A 27,971-nucleotide genomic window follows, 5' to 3' on the forward strand; every position below is an offset into this window, starting at 1 on the left:
TTTGCATGAAGGAAGTCCTTAACTGGTTTATTAACACTGACATCTAGAGGCTGCAACATTTCTGTTCAGTTGGGTGGCACAATTACATAAATGATGTTATTGGCTTTTAGTAATGACAGCACCTTATCAGTAACTTTACCACTGAATTCATCAAAGATATCCAATGAAGGGTAGGTTGGCGGGAGTTTCAAAGTTGCCTCTTTTTTTTCTTGTAAGTAAGGAAAAATGATCTTGCTGACATATTCCACCATTGTATCCTCATTGCACCAGTGGTTGTGTGTTGCTGTGATGTGCCATTTTGGTGGAAATAAGACAGAAGGAAGGCATTTTGTTGTTGTTCCTTTGTAAACAAGTTGAACAGGAAGAAAATCTCCTGTTAATCTCGCAGCAAAAACTGCAGTTATCTGCCTCTTGTCGTTAATGCCAGCAATCTCTACCCCTTTTGATCCCTCCTTCTCCATCGTCCACTCTGACACTGGGATGTATTTAATCCCTATCCGGTCCCAGTTTATTACTAGTTCATAAGGTATCTCTGCCATTTCTACAACTGCCTTGATGTCAAGCAGGAACTGGTATCTTATTTCTTCAAAATCAACTTGGACTTTGTTGTTGCCTTCCGCTTTACAAAGTTCATTTTCCTCAAGAAATACTTTGCCAAACTTTTCTTCAAGGCGATGTGACCACCATTGCATTCTACGACATCGGCTCTCGATGCTGCACTACTCCAGTCCCTGCAGCTATTGGGAAGTGTTGACAACCCCTCCAGCTTCTCTTATGGTTCGGATATATAAATATGTACCACTCTGCGTGGGCAGTTCAAAGGCACCGCCAGTGCCATAATTTGTATATTGCACTGCTGCAGACCGCAGCGAGTGCATTATAACTTATAATGCACTGGTTGCGGTTTTGTAGACCACAACGAGTGCATTATAAGTTATAATGCACTGACCGCAGTGCAATATACAGATATTGCACTGGCTGCGGTTTTGTGCAGCATAGCACAAGTGCCGGTGGCGAAGACCACTACGACACCTCACCTAATAGATGGAAAGACACTACACAGATCACTCGAATTCTTTTATAGCCTGACATGTAAAGGTCGATTGTGGGCCATAACGTCACCAATACGTATAATGTTTACAAGCAGCCAATGGCGATTGAAAAAGCCAACACGGGTGACCACAACTCTAGTCTACATATATATATATATAAACGTACTTATACACCTTACTAGTCTGGTGCCATCTTAGCCCAGATTAAACTGTAGTCCACTTCAACAATGACTCAATAAAACAAATATATTCTAAATAATACTAACCTTTACGTTCAATTGTGGTAACCAGTTTTGTCATGCCACCAGATTCGAGTTTAGCCAGTGTGAATAGTATGAATTAGACTAGTATCGTTTAGTAGTTAGGTTTTGTTTACTTAAACCATCTATTTAGCTGCTTTTTTTTCGCTCGAGAGAATCACTATGGCTATTAGTCTGGCGCTTAGTCTATATAGCGATTGAGTGATCATGCTGGCATGCTGAGCACTACATGATGAGAGTCGAACAGCGAATGCAGGTTATAATTAGTGATATAATCCATAGCGTACTAACTTTCAATATCTCAGGTGGCTGCAGTACTACAGGGGGAACGTCATCGCAATGTCCGGCTTGGTTACCCACAATCGATGTTAGAAACCTGGCCTTTATAAGTGTTACAGCTGTCTTGTGAGACTCTCCCCACCTATTAGGTGAGTGGTACATAACAGTTATAGGACGTGCACTCGTGGCTGTTGTATAACTATATAGTAAACCCTTGCTTAGCTTGTCACTTAACATTGCTGGCCTACCCCTCTTCTTTTTTTCAAATTTGTCAATGGAAATTATCTCGTTAGTTTCTTTTCTGTGTGATTCAGTAGTTCTGATGATTAAAGTTCGGCGGTATTGGGAAAATTATACCCGGTTTCGATAGTACTAATGTATCACGATATATCGGTATATCACATAAACTGTATAATTCTACACACATACATGATATGCCTGTAATCTGCACACCCACAGGCCTGCATGGTATCACAAGTAACACTGTATAGTGATTAGTGATATAAAAGTTGTAAAAATTATAGTATAATTTAATGACAGTTGTAAAGGTTGTAAGTAAATGACAGTTGTAAAAGTTATAAGTTGATCATGACAGTTGTAAAAAAGTTGTGATGAGTTCTTATAGTAGTTCATGTAGATGATAGGTAGGTATAGTCAACATCTAGTGAAGGTTTCTGTTCAAAAAAACCAACATGTTTACCTTCTCTGGTTTCAAAAGAGTTCGCTTTTTAGAAACTATGTTGCCGGAACAACTAAAGATTCTCTCTGAAGGTGAACTGCTAGCACACACACTGAGGTACTTCTGTGCCAGTTTAGCCATGGTGGGAAGTACTACCATGTGAACCTTCCACCATTGCAGAGGATCCATTTCAGCATCTAACATTGGTAACTTTAGATAATCTTCGATTTCCTTTTTTATTTTCTGATCTGGAGTTTGAGGAGTACTGGATGATGATTGTAGTTCAACTGTCTCCTTGAGCCAACTTGAGAGTTTACGTTTCTTGATACTAGGGTCAGATACCGCAGATGATGACTGGGAACTAGAAGTTGGTTCAGAAACCCCCTCTTGATCTTCAATCATTTCTGTGCCTTCTCTAGCCAAACGATCCTTTACTAAAGCAAGATCAACTTCATTTTCAATGTACACTCCCTTGAATCTTGGATCAAGGTAAGTGCAGACATTCAACAGCTCGTCAACATCATTATCATCGTACTTGTTCAGTAGGTAATCCAAAACCCTTTGTTTAAGTGAGTTGGTTAAATTAGCATCACCTTCACAGACTTTAAGCACTTTAGATTTCAAAACGTGTAATACAGGTTTGATCGAAGACACTGTAACTTTTTGTTCACCTGACAACATGTCTGTGAAATCATCTAATTGCCCTAGTGCAGCCTTCATCGACTCCAATACTTCTAGATCCTGCCAAGTTGGAATAAGGTGAGCATTCTTACGATCAACTACTAAAACTTGTCGAATGCAAGCTTCTTGCTCAAGAATACGGTCAATCATTTTGATCAAACTTCCCCAACGAGTAGGACAGTCTGTTACCAAAGAATGCTGGGGCACACCAAGATCATTTTGGGCTTTTGTCAAGTCTCGCTTTTTTTTCCAACTGTGGGAAAATGCAGACACTAGCTTTCTACATAGTCCCAAGCAACGTTGAATTCTGGACTCATCTTTTATAGAATTAACAACAGCCAGGTGTAGGTTGTGGCCAAAGCACGATAATTGTGTCCACATAAGTCTTACAGTTGTGGCACATAGTATATTGCTGCCATTGTCTGTTGTTATACAAACTTGTCGGCCTACTTCTAACTTCCACTGAGCTAGTGTTTCTGTTAGGACTTCACTGAGATTATCAGCATTGTGGTCTTTAGGAACAAACAGTGTTTGAAGGCATCGACTCTGTAGCGTCCAATCATTCGTTATGAAATGCACGGTATAGCTCAAATATGGTTCCATCGTTGAGCTGGACCACATATCTGTGGTGGAAGAAAAGTAATAGGCACTTTGAACTTCCACAGCTACTGTTTCCCTTGTTTTTTCGTACAGTACTGGAATTGCTACACTGGAAAAATATTTAGCTGAAGGTATCTCATACTTTGAATCCAGGGTATAAGTGAGACGACGAAACCCTTCTTTCTCAACTGTATAAATCGGAAGCATGTCCTTACTGATGCAGTAAGTTATTGAATCTGTTATTTCTCGCCATCGCCTTGTAGTCCTTTCATACTTTTGTGTTTTGGTAAATAACTCAGGGAGCGTAGCTTGGCTGGCATTGGTAGATGACGAAGATGCGGTGGACGATTCTTTCGCTTTCTCCCTTTGGGCTTGTAACACTAGAGTGTACTTCGACGGGTGGTGAGTCCTTAAGTGTGAAAGCAAATTTGATGTATTTCCTCCACTTGCTCGCACGTTGCCGTTACACTGGCGGCACACCGCCACACCATCGTCAATAATCTTCCCTTTGCTATCTGCACGGAGGCCGAAATAATCCCAAACGGGTGACACAACTTTCTTCTTTGGCACGATTGTACACGACGAGTCGGCCATGTTTGTTCAATAAAAACTGCTGACAATAACTCACGTGATATTATTAAACGCATGAGCGATATTTCGATATTCTAGTAAACACTACCGGTGTGCAACTGATATCGAAATCAAATAAATATACCGGTATACCGTTGAAGCCTACTGATGATCTCCTTTTTCCAGTCATTCATTGTACTCCACTTCAATACTGGATGCTTCGTGGCAAAATGCTTGATAGCTGTCTCCTTGCCGTGTTGAACGGCATAATTACCAATGGCAGCTCTCTCTTTGTCGGTGTAAAACTCATAATTCCTTTTCTTTCCATTGCCTGATGGGTGGCCATGAGAATCATCGCTAATACACTTTTGCACCGCATTATTTGCTGCCTGAATTGTAGACGATGGCACAAGCTCCAACAGTGGTCCATCCGGACTGGGCAGGACTGCAGCCGCAGCACTGGAAGACGAGGTGGCAGATGAAGTTAAAGACTTTGGCTTAAAATACCTGTAAAGAGACATAACTTTCGTTTGAACACTGAGACTCTTCTAATAACTAGTGTAAAAACTAAAATTTCGTGAATAATATTTTCACGATCACACACAAATTCACCAAAATCACGAAATTTGAGACCACAAAAATTTGGAGCTACACTGTATATGGTATCACTATCTACATTTCAATTGCAGTGGCAGATCTAGGATTTTTGAAGGAGCTACATGTATAGGTGTAGCTATTATTTTCATAAAGCCATTGCATTCAGTAGTGTAACACATTAATATAATTATGTAGCTACTCTATTGTACCACCATAATATATTTAGACATCCATACTTGCTCTATCAAGAAATTAAAGAAAACAATTTTTCCTTGCTTTAAGTTCTCATCAGGGTCTCTTTTTGATTTTCTCATTTTGAACTCACGCTGAAACAAGAGCCTGAAAAAATTATCAAGTGAGCAAACGAGCTGCTGTGCTCAGAGATGAAAAAGAATACATTCTGTAAGCTAAATTAACTGAAGAATGGCTTACTCAGCCAGCATCACTTTTAAGGTTACGGTAAACCGGCAATAGGTAAAATACCACATGCTGTATTTTAGGTGATAACACGCCTTTGCTAATAGGCACACATCTTTACTTACTGGCCCATTACAGTCCATAGACTAGTCTAATAGGTTGGGAGATTTGAAGTTGCTAGTGTTAATTGCTCAAAAGAGTTAGTGTGGTTTGTGAAGGGCTTCGAAGCATTACTACACGTCGAAATCGCTGGGAAATTATTACCATTTTCGCCAAGATGATTAGTGAAAACCAGCCAGCAGACACATGGGCAGGGACAGAAAGGCTTGCTTTAGCAATCGAGTGCATTGCACAAATACAGTTATTAAATTTTCAATGTTTCACACAAATCCTTCCTGTATCGCTAAGAAAATGTAATTAAAAGCACTTTTGTGGTATCTGTCCCTGCGCCCACTACTACTGAACTGTTCTAAGCCACAACAACTAAGTCTCGTCCCCAGCTGCCCACGCGCTTGATCACGTGAAGGTCGTCTGGTGACATTAGTCCAAGTTCTTGGCCCAGGAAGTGTGCATTAATAAAGTATACACCTGAAAAACTAGCTTAGTAGTTGTCTAAAGGACTTCTTCGCCTTTGATTGTTGTTCTAAGTCAAATGCTAAGAAAGTTTTAATCGACGTTCTTTAGTCACTCCAGCGATTTTTATAAAGCAACACTCCTTTGAGTGAATGAAACGTTTATTCATTTGAATGTACGCATGAATGAGCACAAGAAACATGTTTGTAGCAATATTCCACTAGGGCCAAGAAAGTGGATCAAAGTCACAAGACGACCTTCGCGTGTTCCAACGCGTGGGCGGCTGGGGACGAGACTAACAACAACTAGCCTATCTAATAGTATACTAGCCTATCTAATAGTATACTAGCCTATCTAATAGTATACTAGCCTATCTAGTAGTATACTGTAGAAAACTGACGTGAAGTAATAGTGAAATGCCAAAGAAACCACAAATAATTAGTGATGTCATTCAAGCGCCACGCGCTAACAGAACTGACAGCGTATCGAAGATATAAGCACCCAACAAGCCTTGTTTCACTATAAGCTGATGTTTGCTACAAGCCTTACAGAACTAATTACAATGCTAACCTTGATACGCCTTGTAGACACAGAGAAGTCATGAAGTCATCACGCCTTACTACAATTAAACCATTACCAAACATATTAACAAGCTTTATCAACTCATATACACAACATTTCCTAGTGGTAAATAGCACTAAAAACCAAACACAAAATCTAGCCTTGGCACAATTGCCATTTAAATTTTATGAAATATTACACAATGTGGTATAGTTGATGAAATTTTTGCGGTACACACTTTGGATTGAAGGGCTTTACCATAACTTTAATGTGAAATTCTGAAAGGGGGTTTCTGTCGAAACTACCGAAACCCTTCTAGATCCGCCACTGAATTGTTCTGGTGCATGTGGCTGGTCTCCCATGTACACTATTATACTATGCTGTAAATTGCACACGTGAAAATAATTCTTAAACCTTTTGCATTTGAAAATAAATTAATTTTTATATTCTAAAATTGTCCCGTCGTAATTAACTCATTATATAATAGTGTGTAATTATGGACACTTGAGGACACCTACACAATCCAGACACTTAGTTAAGGCCACAAAGTATCCCTTAGTACATAAACTGACCTGGAAAATCAGGACTATCTCTCAGGCCAGTTCAACTATATATGGGTACATAGCATTTTCAATGTGCACAAGTAGACCACCACACTACACAGTTATATAACAAGGTTTGGTCCATAATTCCTCAGACCCTTCTGTACTGGTGCTTAGCTACAAGGCTTTCCCTTTTATGTGAGTCTGAAGTTGGACACTACTAAAATCAAAACTGTTTTGTTGTAAAGGTAAACCATAGTGTGACTTTGTCATTCTGTTTGCAGGATACTACTCTTTTGACAGATACCAAACCATGATGGGTTTGAGGTCGCTCTGAATACGTTTATCAACTAGACTAGCCAATACTGCCAAGCTGTCATGGAGGATTGAGGCTGGGTTTAGGGTGATATTTTTGGCCATACCTTCTAGTGCAATAATGGGATATTTCTAAAAATATAACATAGGTGTTTGTTTAGATTGAGTGCTGTACTAGAATTTTGGACTCGACTGTTCTATTAGAGTGTCTTGTGTCGTATGCTTGCAGTGTTTCACAGGCAAAAAATTACATTATACAATTGATAATTTTACCCCCAATGACCACACTGGTGTGTGTGTGTGTGTGTGTGTGTGTGTGTGTGTGTGTGTGTGTGTGTGTGTGTGTGTGTGTGTGTGTGTGTGTGTGTGTGTGTGTGTGTGTGTGTGTGTGTGTGTGTGTGTGTGTGTGTGTGTGTGTGTGTGTGTGTGTGTGTGTCACTGTGTGTGTGTGTGTCACTGTGTGTGTGTGTCACTGTGTGTGTATGTCACTGTATGTGTGTGTGTCACTCAAGCCCCCCCCCCCCATATCTTACAATACACATTATGGACAACAAAAGTGACATACATAAAGAAAATTACTCCAGATGCTATCTCTAAGTATGTAAAATTTTCCTGGGGGGGGGCATGCTTTCAGACCCCCTAGATTTCAACTGCTCTGTAGCTGACTCTGCATCCTCAGTCAGCTACAGTCCTATAATAAAATAAATTGTAATTACTCAACTTTTTGATAGCTGTCTCCTCCCCTGGTATGTGTGTGGGTGATGAGAATAAAGTTTGTGGAGGTTGATCACCCACGGGTGGTTGATCACTCAGTGGAGGTTGATCACCCAGTGATCATCCATGGTAGGTTGATCATCCATCACAACCCTTTGATGTGTAATCATACTATCAAATATGGCACCAGGTGTTAAGTAGCTAGGAAAGTAATGTGTTGTGTTGAGAAGGTTTGTAAAGGATCTGGGACACGTATTCAGAAAGTAGTATCTGATGTATTATCATACGATGGAGGTGTTGTGTCCTTATGGATTATAGATGCTTACTGTTTCACACACAGGCTGTGGAGACTACACACTTCATGAGGTGACGGCACTAGACAATCCTTGTCCATTACCAGAGGGGCCAGGCAAGAAGCGGTCCCTAGACGATCGACATAAACTAGTCTACGCCCCTATGAGTGGTGTAGGGGGTGTGGTCTATGATAAGGTGGGTGTGTGTTTACATAAAATGTGACACAGTATGTGACCATGTAACTAGAAGTTTGAAAACTATCATATGTATTTAGTCAAACTATATGCATGCAGGTATTGTGCATATGTGTTACCACTGCCAGCTAACTTTGTCCCTTGCTTAAAACAACCATTGGGATATACTATCCCTAACCTGTTTACTACCTGATCTCCTAGCTAGCTAATCTGACTGGTAAAACACTCCCTATTATTTCCTTGGCTTGTGTGTGTTTACCATGATGTTAATGGTTGCCATGGTTACTATTGCTAGGATGCTGTGTACATTGACCTTGGTGGTAGTCATGCAGGAAGAAATGGTGTGGCTGCTGAGGAAGAACCAGCCAATCAGATGGTGTCAGAGTTGCACAACACACAAGGCACACTAGATACTAAACTACAACACAGTACTATGGAGCTGCTGCAGGTAATTAGTAGGTGTGGCTGATAGTGACATCACAGCTTCTACATGTTTATGTTGAGGGAGGACTGTTCAGAAAGACAAGTACAGATAACATTTTGTTAGACAAGTAGTAGTGACTGAGCGTGTGAATTGTTTGGTTCAAAATAAAGCTTTGAAAATGATACACATAATCCTATAGAATTTGATATTCAAACAGTTTGTATCTTGAGATTATTTTAGTGAGTCAAGTGTTACTACAAGTTAGCCAATCTCTGTTCCATTAGTGAGTTAAACTATCTTTTGGTATCAGCTCCATGTGAACATATTATAGATTAAGGCAGTACAGTGATCTGTTGGTCCCTTTATTAAACACTGTTGATATATGTGTACAACATGTATCGATAGGATATGTTGTCCTTGGAATACTCCACAATTAAGCTAATAAACACTCTGTGGTCATCACATGAGCTCCACATGGTCCTTCATCTCATGTCATAATACTAAGCTAGTAGCTAGGCTACACTGTAGTTCCGATATCACATATCCAAGTAATAACTTTGATATTGTCCATCACGTTGGTCCATGGATTCTAATGGTAATATTTGTAAATTGTCAGACTTCTTAGAGAAAATGCTTTAGAAGTTGGCTACAATAATGTCATCGTGTAATCTATAGTGTTAACACACTTGATGTGTTGGCTTGAAACAAGGTGTACCAACTCGTTAATGTCTTATTTACCATGACAACATTTACCCTACAGGACTCAACTCATCCTAATAGAAGATATGTCAGTTTTGACGATCACGTCACCAGCTCTGGGGAGAGTAGCCAATCAGGGGAGAGTGATGAGGCAGCCACACCCCACAAACATGCAGCCAATAGCAGCAGCGATGAAGAACAGCCATACAAGTTATCAGCCCGTACGAAGCAAACGGCTCACAAGTCTCAGTCCTCAGAGAGTGAGGAGGGATCACATGATGACAATGAAGAATTGCATGATAATAGCCCCTCAGGCTATTTGGATCTGGAAGCTGAGGAGGTTTGGCAGTGGTCAGATGAGGAGCGTGGCTCCAGTGACATGGATGACTTCATTGAAGACTTTGAGGAGGCAGGGTCTGGATCGTGTGATGTGGAGTCATGTGATCTATCTGAAGCTAGTAGGAAGGAAGTGGGTGTGGCACTTCCTGTATCACAGCAACGTAGCCATGGGCGCAGACTATTGGATAGCAGTAGCAATGAGGGTGAGTAGTGTGGCTTTATTATTAGGCAGTGATTTATTGTTAGTAAGAGTTCATGAAGTACTTTATATTATTATGAACTATTGTTATTAGGGGGTGGTAGTTTATTATAAGGTGTATCATGTGGTAGTTATTACTGGATGTGTAGTGTGACTAATTCAAGTTTAACTGCACATAATGTTGTGTATACCATATAAGCAGAAACTTTGGTATGGAAATGAAATGGACAATTTGGCAAACATTTACGAATCACCAAATGATAATATTTCTAACGATTGAATTGCACACATCAGGCTAGCTTGTCAACTATGGCAGTGTGGAAAGAGAGGCAGATCTTCCTCAGGTCTGACACAAAAAATTTATAGCAACTTGGCGTCTATGGGAAGGCACACTCTATACTAGTCAAATAGTCATTATCAAAGTCACATTGCACCTCTCAATGGAATTAAATCCGTCCTTCAGCAAAGTGACTAGGATTGTAACTACACAGGTTAAGATGAGGTCCTATTATTTCAGGGAATTACCAGCAGAGCTGTTGTGAAAGGTGTTCCCATCACTTTCTTATGGTTACTGTATGTGTATCCAATAAATTTCTCCCCTTCATTAATTATGTACGTAGATGCCCACACATCTTTGTAGACGATAACTACACAACTTTATCTCCTTAGATTAGCAAATTCTTCTGTCTTCAAATTTGGTACCCTGTATGAAGTGGTTTACCCGTCATCGGCTGAATTCCTGCTATATTGCCAAAATCTCAGCCTGTAATCCACAATCCATGGTTTCTTCATGGCTTGTCCCATTTTGGTGTTGCGCATGTATATTACATACCTGTGTGCCATGCCTCGTCTGGGATAAAACAGTCAAGAGTCATCTCCATCTGTTTCCATTAAGTGTATTCTTTGGTGATAGATCAGTTTTTCACCCAAAGAACAATTTGGGTTGCCTATTCTAATAACAAGTGTGTATAAGGAAATGTTTGATTAAGTTTTAAGTTTGATTAGGGATCATAGAAAAAAAGGTAGTGAAACAAGGTAGGTCGACTCCACTTGAAGATTAACTAGTGGATATTAATACCTACTTCAGCCCATACCCACAACTAAATTAGGGATCAGTGTTGGGGCAATTACTTTTAAAGTAACTCGATAGATCATTACATATTACTCACTACTTAGTACAGTTACATATTACCAAGGATAAATTACTCTTGATACTACCTATATAGTACATATTACTTTGTGTCCACAGCCTTAAGCTGTCACTTGAACTACCACCTTATCACGTGCCATGATTGCGTTGTTGGACAAATCTTGGTTATAATTGTAAAAACTGGTGAATAAGCTTCATTCATTATTTAAGGTGGCTCAGTTACTTTGTTGTGGCTAGGTGTTACTCTAATGAGATTAGTAACTTCGTTACTTGTAGTAATAATATTATGTAATATTAGACTTGTTACATTAACTTCATTACTTACAGTAGGTAACACGTTACATTTGTAAGTAAAGTAACTTGAGTTGTATTACCTGTTTTTTTATAGCATATTTCGTTATATTACTTGATTACCACAAAAGTAATAATATTACGTAACACGTTACCCCCAACACTAACTGTTAGGGATTAAATGTTCACCAGTATACTTCAGGTTGTAGACCACTCTATTGTTCACCAGTATACTTCAGGTTGTAGACCACTCTATTGTTCACCAGTATACTTCAGGTTGTAGACCACTCTATTGTTCACCAGTATACTTCAGGTTGTATACCACTCTATTGTTCACCAGTATACTTCAGGTTGTAGACCACTCTATTGTTCACCAGTATACTTCAGGTTGTAGACCACTCTATTGTTCACCAGTATACTTCAGGTTGTATACCACTCTATTGTTCACCAGTATACTTCAGGTTGTATACCACTCTATTGTTCACCAGTATACTTCAGGTTGTAGACCACTCTATTGTTCACCAGTATACTTCAGGTTGTAGACCACTCTATTGTTCACCAGTATACTTCAGGTTGTAGACCACTCTATTGTTCACCAGTATACTTCAGGTTGTAGACCACTCTCTTGTTCACCAGTATACTTCAGGTTGTAGACCACTCTCTTGTTCACCAGTATACTTCAGGTTGTAGACCACTCTCTTGTTCACCAGTATACTTCAGGTTGTAGACCACTCTCTTGTTCACCAGTATACTTCAGGTTGTAGACCACTCTATTGTTCACCAGTATACTTCAGGTTGTAGACCACTCTCTTGTTCACCAGTATACTTCAGGTTATAGACCACTCTATTGTTCACCAGTATACTTCAGGTTGTAGACCACTCTATTGTTCACCAGTATACTTCAGGTTGTAGACCACTCTATTGTTCACCAGTATACTTCAGGTTGTATACCACTCTATTGTTCACCAGTATACTTCAGGTTGTAGACCACTCTATTGTTCACCAGTATACTTCAGGTTGTATACCACTCTATTGTTCACCAGTATACTTCAGGTTGTAGACCACTCTCTTGTTCACCAGTATACTTCAGGTTGTAGACCACTCTCTTGTTCACCAGTATACTTCAGGTTGTAGACCACTCTCTTGTTCACCAGTATACTTCAGGTTGTATACCACTCTATTGTTCACCAGTATACTTCAGGTTGTAGACCACTCTATTGTTCACCAGTATACTTCAGGTTGTAGACCACTCTATTGTTCACCAGTATACTTCAGGTTGTAGACCACTCTATTGTTCACCAGTATACTTCTGGTTGTAGACCACTCTATTGTTCACCAGTATACTTCAGGTTGTAGACCACTCTCTTGTTCACCAGTATACTTCAGGTTGTAGACCACTCTATTGTTCACCAGTATACTTCTGGTTGTAGACCACTCTATTGTTCACCAGTATACTTCAGGTTGTAGACCACTCTCTTGTTCACCAGTATACTTCAGGTTGTAGACCACTCTATTGTTCACCAGTATACTTCAGGTTGTAGACCACTCTCTTGTTCACCAGTATACTTCAGGTTGTAGACCACTCTATTGTTCACCAGTATACTTCAGGTTGTAGACCACTCTATTGTTCACCAGTATACTTCAGGTTGTAGACCACTCTACTGTTCACCAGTATACTTCAGGTTGTAGACCACTCTATTGTTCACCAGTATACTTCAGGTTGTATACCACTCTATTGTTCACCAGTATACTTCAGGTTGTAGACCACTCTATTGTTCACCAGTATACTTCAGGTTGTATACCACTCTATTGTTCACCAGTATACTTCAGGTTGTAGACCACTCTCTTGTTCACCAGTATACTTCAGGTTGTAGACCACTCTCTTGTTCACCAGTATACTTCAGGTTGTATACCACTCTATTGTTCACCAGTATACTTCAGGTTGTAGACCACTCTATTGTTCACCAGTATACTTCAGGTTGTAGACCACTCTATTGTTCACCAGTATACTTCTGGTTGTAGACCACTCTATTGTTCACCAGTATACTTCAGGTTGTAGACCACTCTATTGTTCACCAGTATACTTCAGGTTGTAGACCACTCTATTGTTCACCAGTATACTTCAGGTTGTAGACCACTCTATTGTTCACCAGTATACTTCTGGTTGTAGACCACTCTATTGTTCACCAGTATACTTCAGGTTGTAGACCACTCTATTGTTCACCAGTATACTTCAGGTTGTAGACCACTCTATTGTTCACCAGTATACTTCAGGTTGTAGACCACTCTATTGTTCACCAGTATACTTCAGGTTGTAGACCACTCTATTGTTCACCAGTATACTTCAGGTTGTAGACCACTCTATTGTTCACCAGTATACTTCAGGTTGTAGACCACTCTACTGTTCACCAGTATACTTCAGATTGTAGACCACTCTATTGTTCACCAGTATACTTCAGGTTGTAGACCACTCTATTGTTCACCAGTATACTTCAGGTTGTAGACCACTCTACTGTTCACCAGTATACTTCAGATTGTAGACCACTCTATTGTTCACCAGTATACTTCAGGTTGTAGACCACTCTACTGTTCACCAGTATACTTCAGGTTGTAGACCACTCTATTGTTCACCAGTATACTTCAGGTTGTAGACCACTCTACTGTTCACCAGTATACTTCAGGTTGTAGACCACTCTATTGTTCACCAGTATACTTCAGGTTGTAGACCACTCTATTGTTCACCAGTATACTTCAGGTTGTAGACCACTCTATTGTTCACCAGTATACTTCAGGTTGTAGACCACTCTATTGTTCACCAGTATACTTCAGGTTGTAGACCACTCTCAGTATACTTCAGGTTGTAGACCACTCTATTGTTCACCAGTATACTTCAGGTTGTAGACCACTCTATTGTTCACCAGTATACTTCAGGTTGTAGACCACTCTATTGTTCACCAGTATACTTCAGGTTGTAGACCACTCTATTGTTCACCAGTATACTTCAGGTTGTAGACCACTCTATTGTTCACCAGTATACTTCAGGTTGTAGACCACTCTATTGTTCACCAGTATACTTCAGGTTGTAGACCACTCTATTGTTCACCAGTATACTTCAGGTTGTAGACCACTCTATTGTTCACCAGTATACTTCAGGTTGTAGACCACTCTATTGTTCACCAGTATACTTCAGGTTGTAGACCACTCTATTGTTCACCAGTATACTTCAGGTTGTAGACCACTCTATTGTTCACCAGTATACTTCAGGTTGTAGACCACTCTCTTGTTCACCAGTATACTTCAGGTTGTAGACCACTCTCTTGTTTCACTACTTTATATTTCTATGATACTTAATTGAACTTAAAAATCCTGATTTTCATTGTTTACTTTTTGTAAAATTATTATGACTAGTGATCCCATGTATACCACATTAGAAGAATGATGATGATGCCAGGCTTATTGTTTTAGTCTGAACTTACACTCCAACTAACAGTTACTGAAATAACAAAGTGGCCATTATGTACTGTTACAAATGAAGAACAGTACAAGAAGGACATCTGCAATCAACCCAGTCACAACAGAAAACTCAGATGATTTCCAAGTTACTGTGAGACTGGTTCAAACCTCTGTGATCACTAGTATTACACAGTGATCACTAGTATTACACCTTGATCACTAGTATTACACAGTGATCACTAGTATTACACCTTGATCACTAGTATTACACAGTGATCACTAGTATTACACCGTGATCACTAGTATTACACCTTGATCACTAGTATTACACAGTGATCACTAGTAGTACACCGTGATCACTAGTATTACACAGTGATCACTAGTATTACACCGTGATCACTAGTATTACACAGTGATCACCAGTAGTACACCGTGATCACTAGTATTACACCTTGATTACTAGTATTACATAGTGATCACTAGTAGTACACCGTGATCACTAGTATTACACAGTGATCACTAGTATTACACCGTCATCACTAGTATTACACAGTGATCACTAGTATTACACCGTGATCACTAGTATTACACAGTGATCACTAGCATTACACCGTGATCACTAGTATTACACAGTGATCACTAGTATTACACAGTTTACACAGTGATTACTAGTATTACACCATGATCACTAGTATTACACCATGATCACTAGTATTACACCATGATCACTAGTATTACACAGTGATCACTGGTATTACACCGTGATCACTAGTATTACACCGTGATCACTAGTATTACACAGTGATCACTGGTATTACACCGTGATCACTAGTATTACACCGTGATCACTAGTATTACACAGTGATCACTAGTATTACACAGTGATCACTGGTATTACACCGTGATCACTAGTATTACACAGTGATCACTAGTATTACACCGTGATCACTAGTATTACACAGTGATCACTAGTATTACACCGTGATCACTAGTATTACACCGTGATCACTAGTATTACACAGTGATCACTAGTATTACACAGTGATCACTAGTATTACACCGTGATCACTAGTATTACACCGTGATCACTAGTATTACACCGTGATCACTAGTATTACACAGTGATCACTGGTATTACACCGTGATCACTAGTATTACACAGTGATCACTAGTAGTACACCGTGATCACTAGTGTTACACCTTGATCTACCTCACTAGTTTCATCACTTGGAGTTTCTAGTAGTTTGTGTTTATTTGTAGTGTCAAGTGATAATGAGGAATCAAGTGATCAAAATACTAAAAACAAAGTGGAAGATGACCAACAATTAACTGATCAAGATCAAAGCTCAGATGATGATAGATCAATTGATCAAGACCAAGAGTCAGGCGATGAAAGGTCAATCGATCAGGATTCAGACAAAGAGACTGATCAAGGCTCAGACGAAGAGGGATCAAGTGATCAAGACTCAGATGATGAAAGATCAACTGATCAAGATTCAAATGAGGACACATCACTGAGATGGAAGGAAGGATTAGCTAATAAGGTGTCAAGGAGAAAGATCAAACTACAACGTCTCATCTACTCTATCACTAGCACATGTGGCCACACCCCCAATGATGATGATGGTGGGGAAAGTCCCATGGAGGAGAGTGGAGGTGTGCTACTACGGCAGCACAAGGAACACAAAGGACTACTACACCAGTATGACACCAGTTGTGTCACCACTACCCCCCTACACTGGGGTGACAAAGAGATTGCTGCACTGAAATCGCTTTTTGTGACAGGTTCATGGGGTGATGATGATGCAGCCATGCAACTACAAGCTGACTCTGATGACAACAATAATGATGACGATGATGATGAGGTTACTATGGAGACAGACCCTGATGAGCTGGTTGCAAAGAAAAAGCAGCAGAAAGCTCAGTTTGATGTTGCCTATGACGACAAGGACAACGATTACTTCGCTGAGATGAAGCAGAAAATGGCTTCACAAGCTGAACTGAACAAGACCACATTTGAGGGATTACCGGATGAGCTACGGTGGCAATTAGAAGGCTTCCCTGCTGGCTGCTATGTACGTATGGAGATCAAAGGAATCCCATGTGAGCTGGTTGACAGGTTTGATCCTCGACAACCATTAATCATCGGAGGGTTATCACCAGGTGAAGAACAGCTGAGTTATCTGCAGGTGAGAAGGGTGTGGCTACTTGTAGATGAGGGGTGGGCTACAGGCTAGCAAGCAGTGAGTACTAATCAATTTTCTATAACCATGTCACACCTGCTTCAGTGCGCAGGAAACTTTGATGGGATGTACATATCACTTGAAATGAAAGAATCATAATTTTTTAGTTAAGTTAGATCTGAGCAACCATCTAACTGAGATTTTGCAACCTTGTTCCATCAAAGTTTACAGTTATTAAGTGACAGGGTCATCACCCTTGAATTATATGGGGCTTAAGTAATTAATATCGATTGTATCTCTATTCAGGTGAGGCTTAAACGACACAGGTGGCATCGTAAACTGCTCAAGTCACGTGATCCCCTTATTGTATCAATGGGATGGCGACGCTACCAATCTATACCATTGTACTGTACCCAGGACCACAATATGAGATTAAGATATCTCAAGTATACTCCTAACCACATGCATTGTGTTGCAACGTTCTATGGTGGGTGGGGCTTGACATGCTCACTTGATGTCATGTGATCCCTCAACAGGTCCAGTAGTTCCCCCAGGCACAGGATTGGTGGGCGTGACATCATTGGATGAGTACAAAGATGTAAGGAGTGTTTTGATCATTATGCACTGAAACCTTATTTTACCTAACCCTCCAAATTAAGGACACAAAATACCTCCATAATAAGGACAACAATTTTGGTCCCAACAGGTCTGGTTAATACATTTTTACCTCTGAAAGAGGAAAACCTCTATATTACAGCTTAAGTTCTTGGTCCCAAAGTGTCCATTATAGAGATGTCTACTTCATAACATTATTACCCCCTTAATATACAGCCTGACTTCCGTATTGCAGCCACTGGGGTTGTACTTGGTGTTAACAAGACTCCAGCAGTTGTGAAGAAGCTAAGGCTTGTTGGTACTCCTTACAAGATCTTCAAGAACACGGCATTCATTAAAGGAATGTTTACATCAGCACTAGAGGTCGCCAAGTTTGAGGGAGCATCTATTAGAACAGTGTCTGGTATACGAGGACAGATAAAGAAAATGTTACGTACACCAGAAGGGGCATTTCGTGCTACATTTGAAGACAAGATACTTGCTAGTGACATTGTGTTTTGCCGTACCTGGTTCCCTGTAGAGCTACCACGTCTATACAATCCAGTGACAAGCTTGTTAAGGGACTGGGCTCCAATGAAACTTACCAGAGTGGTACGAAGAGAGAAAGGTATTTCATTACCTCAACAACCAGACTCAACCTACAAGTCAATAAACAGAGAGACTCGTCACTTCAACCCACTACACATACCTACACAACTGCAGCGACAACTTCCCTTTAAGAGCAGACCAAAGTACCAGCAGAAGAGATTACAAGATGGTCGCAAACGTAAGGCAGTTGTGTTGGAGCCAAAAGAAAAGAAAATCTTAACCTTGATGCAACAGGTTGCCACAATCCATCGCAACAAGGTCAGTTTATATGGCAGGACCCCAATTAGTCTCTCCTGTACAGATCACTATCTTCCCTCTAATTTGTGATGTCATTAGTTGGAGAGATGGCAAGTTGTATGGACAAAGTTGTGCTTTCCATTAAAATATGATTGATGGTAGCTGTCAACACAACTTCACTAATCAACCAATGACATCACAAATAGGAGGTGAATGTTGAATCTGCCTTACACCAATGACACGAATACTGAATGAATTTCATACCATCATAAGAAACCTTGTAGAGGTCATCTAGATCACAAGAGTATAGTGTAAACAAACTGCAAGACCACACACCCTTGCTGTGATACTATTCTCCACTCCTGTTGTGTTGATTTTTGTTGTAACACAAGACAATAAATTGCGAGATGCTTACAGCCTATGCAAGCACAAGTGCTAATTATTGTGCTTTCATTATAAAAATATAAGGTCTTTCCAAATTTGTTCTTGGACAGTATTTTTATCAAACAAATCAGTAGAACAGTTAAATTCCTGGATAGTTCAAACTGTATAATATTGTCATCACTCACTGTTGCTATAATAACCGTTCCATTACAGGTGCACCAGCGCAAGTTAGAGAGGCGGAGCAAGCAGAAGAAATTTCTCACCACAAAACAAGAAGCTGCTTCAAAGTTAGCCAAGAGACTGGTAGAAGAAAAGAAAAAATTTTACCAACAATTTTCCGACACAATAAAATGACACTTATAATAATTACATCATTTTCATTTGTTATTGTCATGTGGTTTCTTCTTAAACCTCTTCCTTGCCACTCGGTGTTCATGACAACCACATTTGTCGCTATCTGTGTTGTCACTATCATCACTTGAAGATGATGAATCTCCAAAGTTTTGTGGTTTATGATAAATACAACAACCTGTAGAGGGATAGAGTGTTATTATGGGCTATGATAGTAACAGTATAATGTGCGTTACTACATGGGCTGTACCATATAGTACAAGAAATTACCATGGGCTGTCTAATGACACGTGTGATGCACATGAGATGAGAGTTTTGTATTCTAACATGTTTATGACCCCACGTAGAATAGCTGTATTTAGCCATCATGAAATTATAGACCAATGTACTTCCTATCGCTGCACTGTGTAGTCCTAGTATTAGAAGGGACAAGGCCACTCACTACATGTTGACACATACTTGTTGGCAAGTCAGCAAGAGAAATAGCAATTGGTTGTGAGAAGAGTTAGACATTGCTAACTAAACTATTTCAAAGTTTGAATTATGTTTGTATTATCAGTGTATATATTCTCCTCAGATAGTAAACACCTGGAGTTTAAAAAATGTAGAAGATTGAATGATAACTGTGCAAGTGCATACACCACAAATATTATCTTTTAGATCACAGGTCAAGATGACTGAGTCAATACTTAGTAGGTCAACCTATCATATACCACATACACTGATAACACTAGTGACAAGAGGTGATACTCTGTACTCCAATAAAGGGGTCACTCTATGACTGGCCAAGCTGTTCTCCCATAGCAGTGTGAGTGAATGGGATCAGGTCAATGGTCAAGATAATTCTGACTAAAGTAAATTCAAAAATCACTCTACTACATTCAGGGATCATAGAGGCTATTTTAGATCTAGAGTAACACCACTTCACTTTGTAACTTTACTATCAAAATAATAATATTTGACACTTGGAATGTCTGGACAGATCAGAGTACAATTGACCACCTCATAACAGTTCTTATTTTCGTGGTACACAAATTTGAAACTTGCTAAATCCCACACTGTACGTAGCAAGGATTTTAAATCATTATATAAGTCAAAATTTATGTCAGTATATAATTATGTGTATGTAATAACTGTGTTTGTCATGGCACTGCTGAAAAGCAATATTTTTGTATAGAACAGTCTTCCCTTTAAAAACAATATCATACTAACATTTAGACGCCTTCTTCCCCATATGTTCATTGTCCACCACTTCTTCATCCCAATGTACCACCTTATCTGTCTTCGGTTTGTGTAGTGTTACTAACAATGTCTATAAGATGGTACATGATATAACCACTATTATCACTATGGAGTATACACTGATTATACCTTAGAGACGACAAGGACGCTTCATACAACACTTTTAAAGGGCGGTACGACATATTACTCGCCTACCTGCTCATTGCTAGTTTGTTGAGTGTCCGTGAGCGACACAGACTCTGAGTTCATCGTTGAACAAGCCATTTCGGCATCCACACAGCGAGTTAATCCTTCCCTGGCTTGTAATTCAGTGTATTTGAACCCCGGTTTGAACCCACTTGCTGAACTTTGTATTGTGATGCGATAATATCCGTTACTCCGTGTAACAAATATCGTGATACTCACGTGATAATCCAAGGTGTGGCTGACACCTCTAATACGATGAGTGGTAGCAACTCGCCGGCACAACTCGAGGCGGCCTCACAGCGTAGAAGTGGTAGCGCTCGCAAGATAAGTCACCCATTATCTGAACAAGAAGTTAAAGACCTGAAGATCGTATTTGACGTGTTCGATGTTGACAGTAATGGATACATTGACCGTAACGAACTGAAGAGAGCGATGCGCTGTTTGGGGTTTAAAGTGTCTTCAAGGACTATTGAAGTAAGTGGTAGTTGTCCAAGAGAGAGAACCATCATTATTAAATGAGGGAACATGTAAATACATTACAGTATGATGAGACCTCGGTCTCGTGCAACCACAGCCAGACTCTTAAAAGAGATGTAAAGGAGTAGTCACTTCCATACCGCCAATTGATGCGCTCGCGACCGGAATCAAAAAGTTTGATCGACAAAATATTGCCTTGATCACTTGATTTCATCTTTCCAAGAGCCTTGATTCTTGATAGTCAACCGTAAAAGCTTCTCGTGTTGCCCAACGTTAGCTTTCCAAAGGTTCTTGATCGCCACTTTTGTGGACGCCTTGATCGCTTGATTCACTGCAAAAATACCCCATTGATCACTTGATTAAATCTTGATCCCGGTCGCAAGTGCATCAATTGGTGGTGTGGAGGTGACTACCCCTTGGATGTGTGGGCACGGCAAAGTTAAACAAACAAACAAAACCCTAAACCTACATACAATAATAGAATTATTACACATAACTATGCTGTCCACTCACTGCAATTCCTGGCCAAGAAAATTTTCTGTGAGCAGAATATACACGCCTTAGCAGCATCGTCAAAAGTCTGTCGAATAGAAGATTTGGTGGTGGTTGAAGGCTGGATGAAATCAACAAAACTCTTGAAATTCTGAATACAGAATTTCAAGATTTCATCCACCCTGATTTCATTTGTATTAAGACGCACATTTAGACCCCTGAAATCAGGACACCTCACTAAATAGGACACCTTGATAATCAGGACACTTGTCCATGGTCCCATTTGTATTAGTGTACACACGTACATACATCATCCGATACCCCAGAGTTGGAGCAGTATGCTCAGTAGTATTCTGTTGACTGTAGTCAATGATGAAAGCTGTTGATCTTGATGGATCAGGGAACATTGACTTTGATGAGTTTCAACAAGTGATCATCAACAAACAAGGTCACAGCCGAGACCTTCATGCTGAGATGTCCACAGGGTTCCGTATGATGGACAAAGATGGTGATGGATATATTTCACTCAAGGTTAGACCATAGACACCGTCAATGTGTTGAATACTAAGAGACTGTCTACATATATATGCTTGGCTACCAAGAGGTATAACATTCATTGTCTGATACGCTGCAATTTTATTATGTGTGACTATCTTGAAGGGTTCGGATATAACATAGAGGAATTTCTGCCTGTATATATGGAGCCCCACTTTGTGTGGTCTTTTAATAGCCAGTTTGTTTATTATTTTGTTGCTGCCTTTATTTTCCTTTAGGGATGTAAAGGTAGCCATTAGATCTGTTTTTTTGTTTGTTTTTTTTAAATTGATAAAATTAATATTTCTGCATTTTAAAAATTGGCCACCCAAAAGGTAGTAGTTTTGTTAGTCAAGTTACAGTTGCACACAAGACCTGCTAATACTGATCCTAGTCATCTAGACAGCATAACTGTCCATTACACTAGGTAAGCTGGTACATGTCATAGGCCACTAACTCTCTCTAACACATATTGTCCACAACACTACAGAATGATAAATTATTATTGGCTTCTCAACTACAGTTGTCCTGCTGTTTTCCTTACTTGAATCTAATCAGTGAATATTAGTATCATTGATGGCTGAATACAGCTATTAGGGAGTTGACAAATTTTTTTTATTAAGCCTTAATAAATAAACTAATTATGGTTCATGCAAGCTATTTTAATAACAAATAATTAGGTAGCCATGGAGTATATATTATTGTGCTATAAATGCTCCCTATTATAATCTATCCTGAAATACAGATAATTACGTCTATTGTCTTCTGCAAATGTAGAGGAAATCACTAGAAAGCATCAGATACTCTAATAGAGCAGTCACATAACAGGTAGACTACTTTATTAGAGTGATCAAGTAATTTATACTGCAAGTAAAAATTAATTACCTCTAATAATCATTGTTCCTGATCACCACCTGTTATTCCAGCATATTCTCCAGGTCCCTACAAGTAACGCCTCATGATATTATTATGATAGTGTTGTCGATCAACATCTATAACACAATAAAATACTCACAAAACCATTCACTGGCTTGAAATATACACTTTGAAACAAGACTCCGGGCTTGTGGTGTATCCACTATATAGATGGAAAGTTTGGCAAGTGAGCAGTGTTTCGCCAAACTTAATTACATCTGCCAAATTGCTTGTCTGGTATTAGTTATCCTAGCAAATTCATCAAAGCTTCTTCCCACCAAAATTTCTGGCTTATGCTATTGCGGATTGCGCATCCGTGGTCATAATTTTTTTTTTGGATTCGACCAAATAGCCAATCAAATGTGAGGACTTTCATTCAAATTTCATTCTCATTGGCCCATTTTCATGTGACACCATAGACATTGGTGACCATGGATGTGCAATCCGCGATATCAAAAGTACCCCTCCAGTGAACATGTCCAACTTGTGTAGTTGATAACAAATCTTCTTACTATAGGACCTGAAGGCCATATGTATGGAAGTGTCTGAGAAATTTAGTGATGCTGATCTTCAAGGAATGATGGAGGAGGCAGATCGTGATGGTGATGGATTAGTTAGCTTAGAGGAATTCATCCAAGTGATGTTGAAGACTAACCTGTTTGCTTAACAATCTACCCAACACCATAATCGTGTCATGTGGGACCAGACAGTGACGACGATGATATTATAATACACACAATAATTATGGTCTCTTGTTAACAATAAAACATTAGCAGTTTGTGTGTGGGTGTGTGTGTACCATGTCGGAGCAAATGAAGATTATAAGTTTGTAAAAAAATGTTCTTGTATATATAATATGATGGCATGATGTTAGTACAGGCCACCGAAACAGACAGGGCCCAACTTCACAGTTATTGCAGAATTTCTAGCTGTATTTGCAAGGAACACTTTGCCATCTTTCACCGGAAGATATTCTGAATCTGTGGCCTTGATTGTGTATTTGCCCTAAATACATGTGACACATAACATGTTACCATAGTAACCACCACCCTTACTTTCTTTGATGGTATAACATAGTCACTACTGATGACTCTAGAGTATGATGTCTTGAATGTTGGATCTCCAGTAATGTCACCTTTCTTGAATCTGATGGTGACGTCTTGTTCAGCTTTCTCACTGATAACTTGTAACATCTGTAGTTGTACTTTATCAATATCATATTCAAACTAGAGAGGAGCACGTTAGATCAGTAGACTAGTTCACAGTAACCACTACACCACAAACCTTCCCAACTAAATCACTGAAGTAATAAGTATCATCATTGTCAATATCTCTACTACGTAATTCCTGCAATTAACACTAATTACATTTATACTCTCCATATAGTACCCCGTGCCTACCCTCTTCATAGGCTCAATACATGTTTTGCAATAGCTGTCATCATCAAAGTCACACCATACTCTTACTGCGTCCTTCTCACATCCACCATTAGGATCAATCCAGTATAATCCTGTACAAGTGAACACGTTACTCTCTCCCTCATCGATACGAGGAAGTCATTGTGATCTTGATTCACCTCAACACAATATTGTGTCCTAGCTGTATGCTTCATAGCTACACAATCTATCTACTGATTTTACAAAATGTGTATGCTTAAACTTCACTTGTCATGCTTGGTTACATAATTGTACGTCATGGTGACCAACCCTCTATCCCTCGTGAACATACCACTTCTAACTCCGGGATAATTGTCCTTCAGCGTACAACACGACGGTGCAGGGAAGTTCTCGGTGCCATTTGGCTTCTTGAGTAGGTTTATTGTTTGATTGATACTTGTAACTTGTCGTACCACTGATCTAGCCTGTGGCAGTAGCATCACCTGACATCATGTGAGCAGTAACAATACTTGCACTTACCACATGGACATTGTCAAACGTCACACTTATTCCTAGAGACTGGAAGAACTTTATTTCTTGTGGTGGAACTTTGCCCTACATAATAATCAAAATTGATAACAGTTACATAGTCAAGGGGTGCCAGTTACACCATGAAAGGGTAACAGTTACACAGTCAGGGGTACTGGTTACACAGTCAATAAATACAAGTACAGCAAAACTCACATCAACTCCAGGAGGACCCTACACAATAACACAATGATAATAATATTTTTCTGTTAATAGAAACATGACTCACAGCAGGTCCAGGCGGTCCCTGATGTTACCATGGTAATAGAAAACAAATGTAACAGGCAGTTAAACATTACACAATGTAACTCACTGGTTGTCCAATTGTTCCCTAGTAACATGATCATCATCATAGCAACAATAGTAAACATCCGTGGTATATCACATGATCTTGTACTTACCTCGTGACCTACACCACCCTACAATAGACACCAATAATAGTTGTCATGACAACAGTATAATCAACTCACAGTTGTTCCTTTTAGTCCTTCAGCTCCTAGGAAACCCTATAGGGGAGGGGTGTGGTTGGTTGGTTGGCATGGTTACAGGACTATCACTCACCGGAAGACCAACAAAGCCATCTAGTCCAGGATTGCCTCGATCACCAATGAAACCCTACAATATGGGATCACATGATGTCACATGATGTAATCACCTACTGGTTCTCCTTTAGGTCCGGATGGTCCGGCTAGTCCAGTAATGCCATCTCTACCCTATGTGTGTATAAAATGTGTGAAGACATAGTTACTGAGTAATAGTCATACAGTTAGTCCTGTTGCTCCACGATCACCATTGGGTCCTTTTGGTCCTTGTCTACCCTATAGTGACAGACAGAGAGTCATTATCAGCTACATGTTGCTACAAACACACACACATCAGGGGTGGAGATCAGCATGAGTGAGCTGTCATTTAGGGGAAAAATTAACAACCATACTTTAGTGTGGGATGCCCCTCTGAAAATTTGAGATCTGAGAGCATTTTATGTACTGGAATAGGATGGATACAGCACAAGTATTTACATCAGTAATAAAAGACTGATCTATGTGTATATAGGTACATCTTCAGATCTGGTAGTAGAATATGAAAGTTCAATTATAGTAGTTAAATGACTGCTCTATTAGAGTGACTGATTAGAGCATAAGTTGGCTAATGATTACAATAGCTACATTAGTTCATGGGCGTAATGAAAAGTGAACAAGTAGGAGGCCTCCTCTGTCTGCCTGATACACACACACACACACACACACACACTTACTCTTTCTCCCTTCAACCCATTAACACCTTCTGGGCCTACATCTCCAGGAGGTCCCTATAAGAAGTTATTACTCCAACTGATCAGCAGGTAATATGGCTGCTCACTCTTTGTCCAATAGGTCCTCGATTTCCTTTACTACCCCCAGTTCCCGGTAAACCCTGTTGTAATGTATTAGTTTACACATTCTGTGCCCTTTTCTGTAACTCACCTGAGCTCCGGTGCCGGGGGGGCCAGATGGTCCTAGACCACCTTGTCGTCCCTACCATGTCATTATATGATATATAACATCACAATATGTGACCAGATTTGCGAAAAGGGGTCTTCCACACACATCTAATTTAACTAACTTGGGCGACTCATAACTTCAGAGTATAAGCTTTTGACTTGAAATTTGGTTAGTGATAAGTACAACATAGGTAGAAAGTTTCAGCTTTGTACATTGTATAAAACTTAAGTTATGGTCTTTCAAGTTCATAGAATTGGATGTGTGTGGAAGACCCCTTTTTGCAAATCCGGTCACATATGATGTCATACTACATCACAATATGACATCATGTTAAATCACAATATGATGTCATGTTACATCACAATATGATGTCATATACTAAGCACTTACTGTACTTCCTGGGGCTCCAGCATCACCAGTCTCTCCACGGTCACCTCTTTGTCCCTGCACAACAATATGACTTTACTTCTTCCCCCGTAAAAGCCACACCCACCGGTTCTCCTCTAGGTCCTGAATCACCATCAAGACCAATCACACCAGGACCACCTACTTCACCATCAAGGCCTCTATGACCCTTTGATCCTCGAATTCCTGGGAGACCCTATGTACATGTGATGATCACACCTGCTAATATGACAAAACGCTCCTCCTTACTTGTCTGCCTGATACACCAGGACTGCCTGGCTTTCCATCTCTGCCTGGTCTACCACTTTCACCACGAGTACCTTCTGGACCTGGAGCACCAATTCCACCTATTCCTCCCTAACAGTTGTCATGGTAACAACAATAGCAACAACATCACAACCACTTACTGTTGCTCCATGAGGACCAGGTGGTCCAACTGGTCCTGCTTGTCCTTTTGCTCCCTGTACATCACCATGACAATGTTATGGCATCATTAACACAACTCCTTACATTAGTTCCAGGGTTGCCTGGTGGTCCCCTCACACCAAATTCACCATTTTCTCCTTTGGGTCCAGGAACACCAGCTTCACCAGATACTCCGATATCACCCTCTGGACCCTAAGGCTACAGATAACATCAACACCTTCATGTTACTTGTTTACCTTATCACCGGGATTGCCCTGTGCACCACCTCTTCCTTGACGACCTTGTTGTCCCTAACAACACAACAATAATAATCATGTTACAGCACAAGTATAACATCTACCTTAAAGCCAGGAGCTCCGATTTCACCAGGAGAGCCTGCTATTCCAATGATTCCCTGGAGATGATGTTCATGTGTTCAACCATCCAAAGACAGCAGTACATACCCGATATCCTTGATCTCCAAATTCACCCTTCTGTCCTTTGCGACCTCGAGGTCCCTACATAACACTCCTCATCAGCATGTATACAAAGTAATACAATATAACTCACTGGTCTTCCAGCACTGCCAGCAAAACCGACTGTTCCTGGACTACCGGTCAAACCCTATA

At 39.9% G+C, this 27,971-nt stretch overlaps 4 protein-coding genes across 4 annotated transcripts in view; 2 read left to right on the forward strand and 2 right to left on the reverse strand.

Moving 5' to 3' along the window:
* Nucleotides 1-19,300, forward strand: part of LOC136266219 (ribosome biogenesis protein BMS1 homolog) — a 23,278-nt gene extending 3,978 nt beyond the window's left edge. Inside the window, exons 6-13 of the mRNA XM_066061227.1 lie at nucleotides 8,181-8,329; nucleotides 8,624-8,776; nucleotides 9,513-9,993; nucleotides 16,144-17,072; nucleotides 17,373-17,553; nucleotides 17,603-17,664; nucleotides 17,898-18,527; nucleotides 19,104-19,300. Coding sequence (XP_065917299.1) covers nucleotides 8,181-8,329; nucleotides 8,624-8,776; nucleotides 9,513-9,993; nucleotides 16,144-17,072; nucleotides 17,373-17,553; nucleotides 17,603-17,664; nucleotides 17,898-18,527; nucleotides 19,104-19,244 — 2,726 coding nt within the window. The 3' untranslated portion in view covers nucleotides 19,245-19,300. The remainder of the gene's footprint in view (nucleotides 1-8,180; nucleotides 8,330-8,623; nucleotides 8,777-9,512; nucleotides 9,994-16,143; nucleotides 17,073-17,372; nucleotides 17,554-17,602; nucleotides 17,665-17,897; nucleotides 18,528-19,103) is intronic.
* LOC136266225 (E3 ubiquitin-protein ligase PPP1R11-like) lies at nucleotides 19,190-20,868 on the reverse strand. Its single transcript, XM_066061236.1, has 3 exons — nucleotides 20,679-20,868; nucleotides 20,454-20,553; nucleotides 19,190-19,419 (listed from the first exon to the last, which is right to left on the reverse strand). The coding sequence occupies exons 1-3, from the start codon at nucleotides 20,745-20,747 to the stop codon at nucleotides 19,268-19,270; spliced, it is 321 nt and encodes a 106-aa protein (XP_065917308.1). The 5' UTR covers nucleotides 20,748-20,868; the 3' UTR covers nucleotides 19,190-19,267.
* Nucleotides 20,865-24,305, forward strand: LOC136266223 (uncharacterized). The gene is made up of 3 exons (XM_066061234.1): nucleotides 20,865-21,143; nucleotides 22,005-22,169; nucleotides 23,605-24,305. The coding sequence occupies exons 1-3, from the start codon at nucleotides 20,925-20,927 to the stop codon at nucleotides 23,752-23,754; spliced, it is 534 nt and encodes a 177-aa protein (XP_065917306.1). The 5' UTR covers nucleotides 20,865-20,924; the 3' UTR covers nucleotides 23,755-24,305.
* Nucleotides 23,812-27,971, reverse strand: part of LOC136266218 (collagen alpha-1(II) chain-like) — a 13,426-nt gene continuing 9,266 nt past the window's right edge. Inside the window, exons 39-64 of the mRNA XM_066061226.1 lie at nucleotides 27,913-27,966; nucleotides 27,807-27,860; nucleotides 27,704-27,757; nucleotides 27,600-27,653; nucleotides 27,448-27,555; nucleotides 27,345-27,398; nucleotides 27,187-27,294; nucleotides 27,026-27,133; nucleotides 26,923-26,976; nucleotides 26,515-26,565; nucleotides 26,411-26,464; nucleotides 26,307-26,360; nucleotides 25,816-25,869; nucleotides 25,711-25,764; nucleotides 25,613-25,666; nucleotides 25,522-25,557; nucleotides 25,453-25,470; nucleotides 25,365-25,382; nucleotides 25,281-25,298; nucleotides 25,208-25,225; nucleotides 25,004-25,078; nucleotides 24,816-24,948; nucleotides 24,488-24,597; nucleotides 24,372-24,434; nucleotides 24,143-24,313; nucleotides 23,812-24,092 (exon numbers count right to left, since the gene is read on the reverse strand). Coding sequence (XP_065917298.1) covers nucleotides 23,958-24,092; nucleotides 24,143-24,313; nucleotides 24,372-24,434; nucleotides 24,488-24,597; nucleotides 24,816-24,948; nucleotides 25,004-25,078; nucleotides 25,208-25,225; nucleotides 25,281-25,298; nucleotides 25,365-25,382; nucleotides 25,453-25,470; nucleotides 25,522-25,557; nucleotides 25,613-25,666; nucleotides 25,711-25,764; nucleotides 25,816-25,869; nucleotides 26,307-26,360; nucleotides 26,411-26,464; nucleotides 26,515-26,565; nucleotides 26,923-26,976; nucleotides 27,026-27,133; nucleotides 27,187-27,294; nucleotides 27,345-27,398; nucleotides 27,448-27,555; nucleotides 27,600-27,653; nucleotides 27,704-27,757; nucleotides 27,807-27,860; nucleotides 27,913-27,966 — 1,764 coding nt within the window. The 3' untranslated portion in view covers nucleotides 23,812-23,957. The remainder of the gene's footprint in view (nucleotides 24,093-24,142; nucleotides 24,314-24,371; nucleotides 24,435-24,487; nucleotides 24,598-24,815; nucleotides 24,949-25,003; nucleotides 25,079-25,207; nucleotides 25,226-25,280; nucleotides 25,299-25,364; nucleotides 25,383-25,452; nucleotides 25,471-25,521; nucleotides 25,558-25,612; nucleotides 25,667-25,710; nucleotides 25,765-25,815; nucleotides 25,870-26,306; nucleotides 26,361-26,410; nucleotides 26,465-26,514; nucleotides 26,566-26,922; nucleotides 26,977-27,025; nucleotides 27,134-27,186; nucleotides 27,295-27,344; nucleotides 27,399-27,447; nucleotides 27,556-27,599; nucleotides 27,654-27,703; nucleotides 27,758-27,806; nucleotides 27,861-27,912; nucleotides 27,967-27,971) is intronic.

Source organism: Dysidea avara, chromosome 9 (genome assembly GCF_963678975.1).
Source record: "Dysidea avara chromosome 9, odDysAvar1.4, whole genome shotgun sequence".
Lineage (NCBI taxonomy): Eukaryota > Metazoa > Porifera > Demospongiae > Dictyoceratida > Dysideidae > Dysidea > Dysidea avara.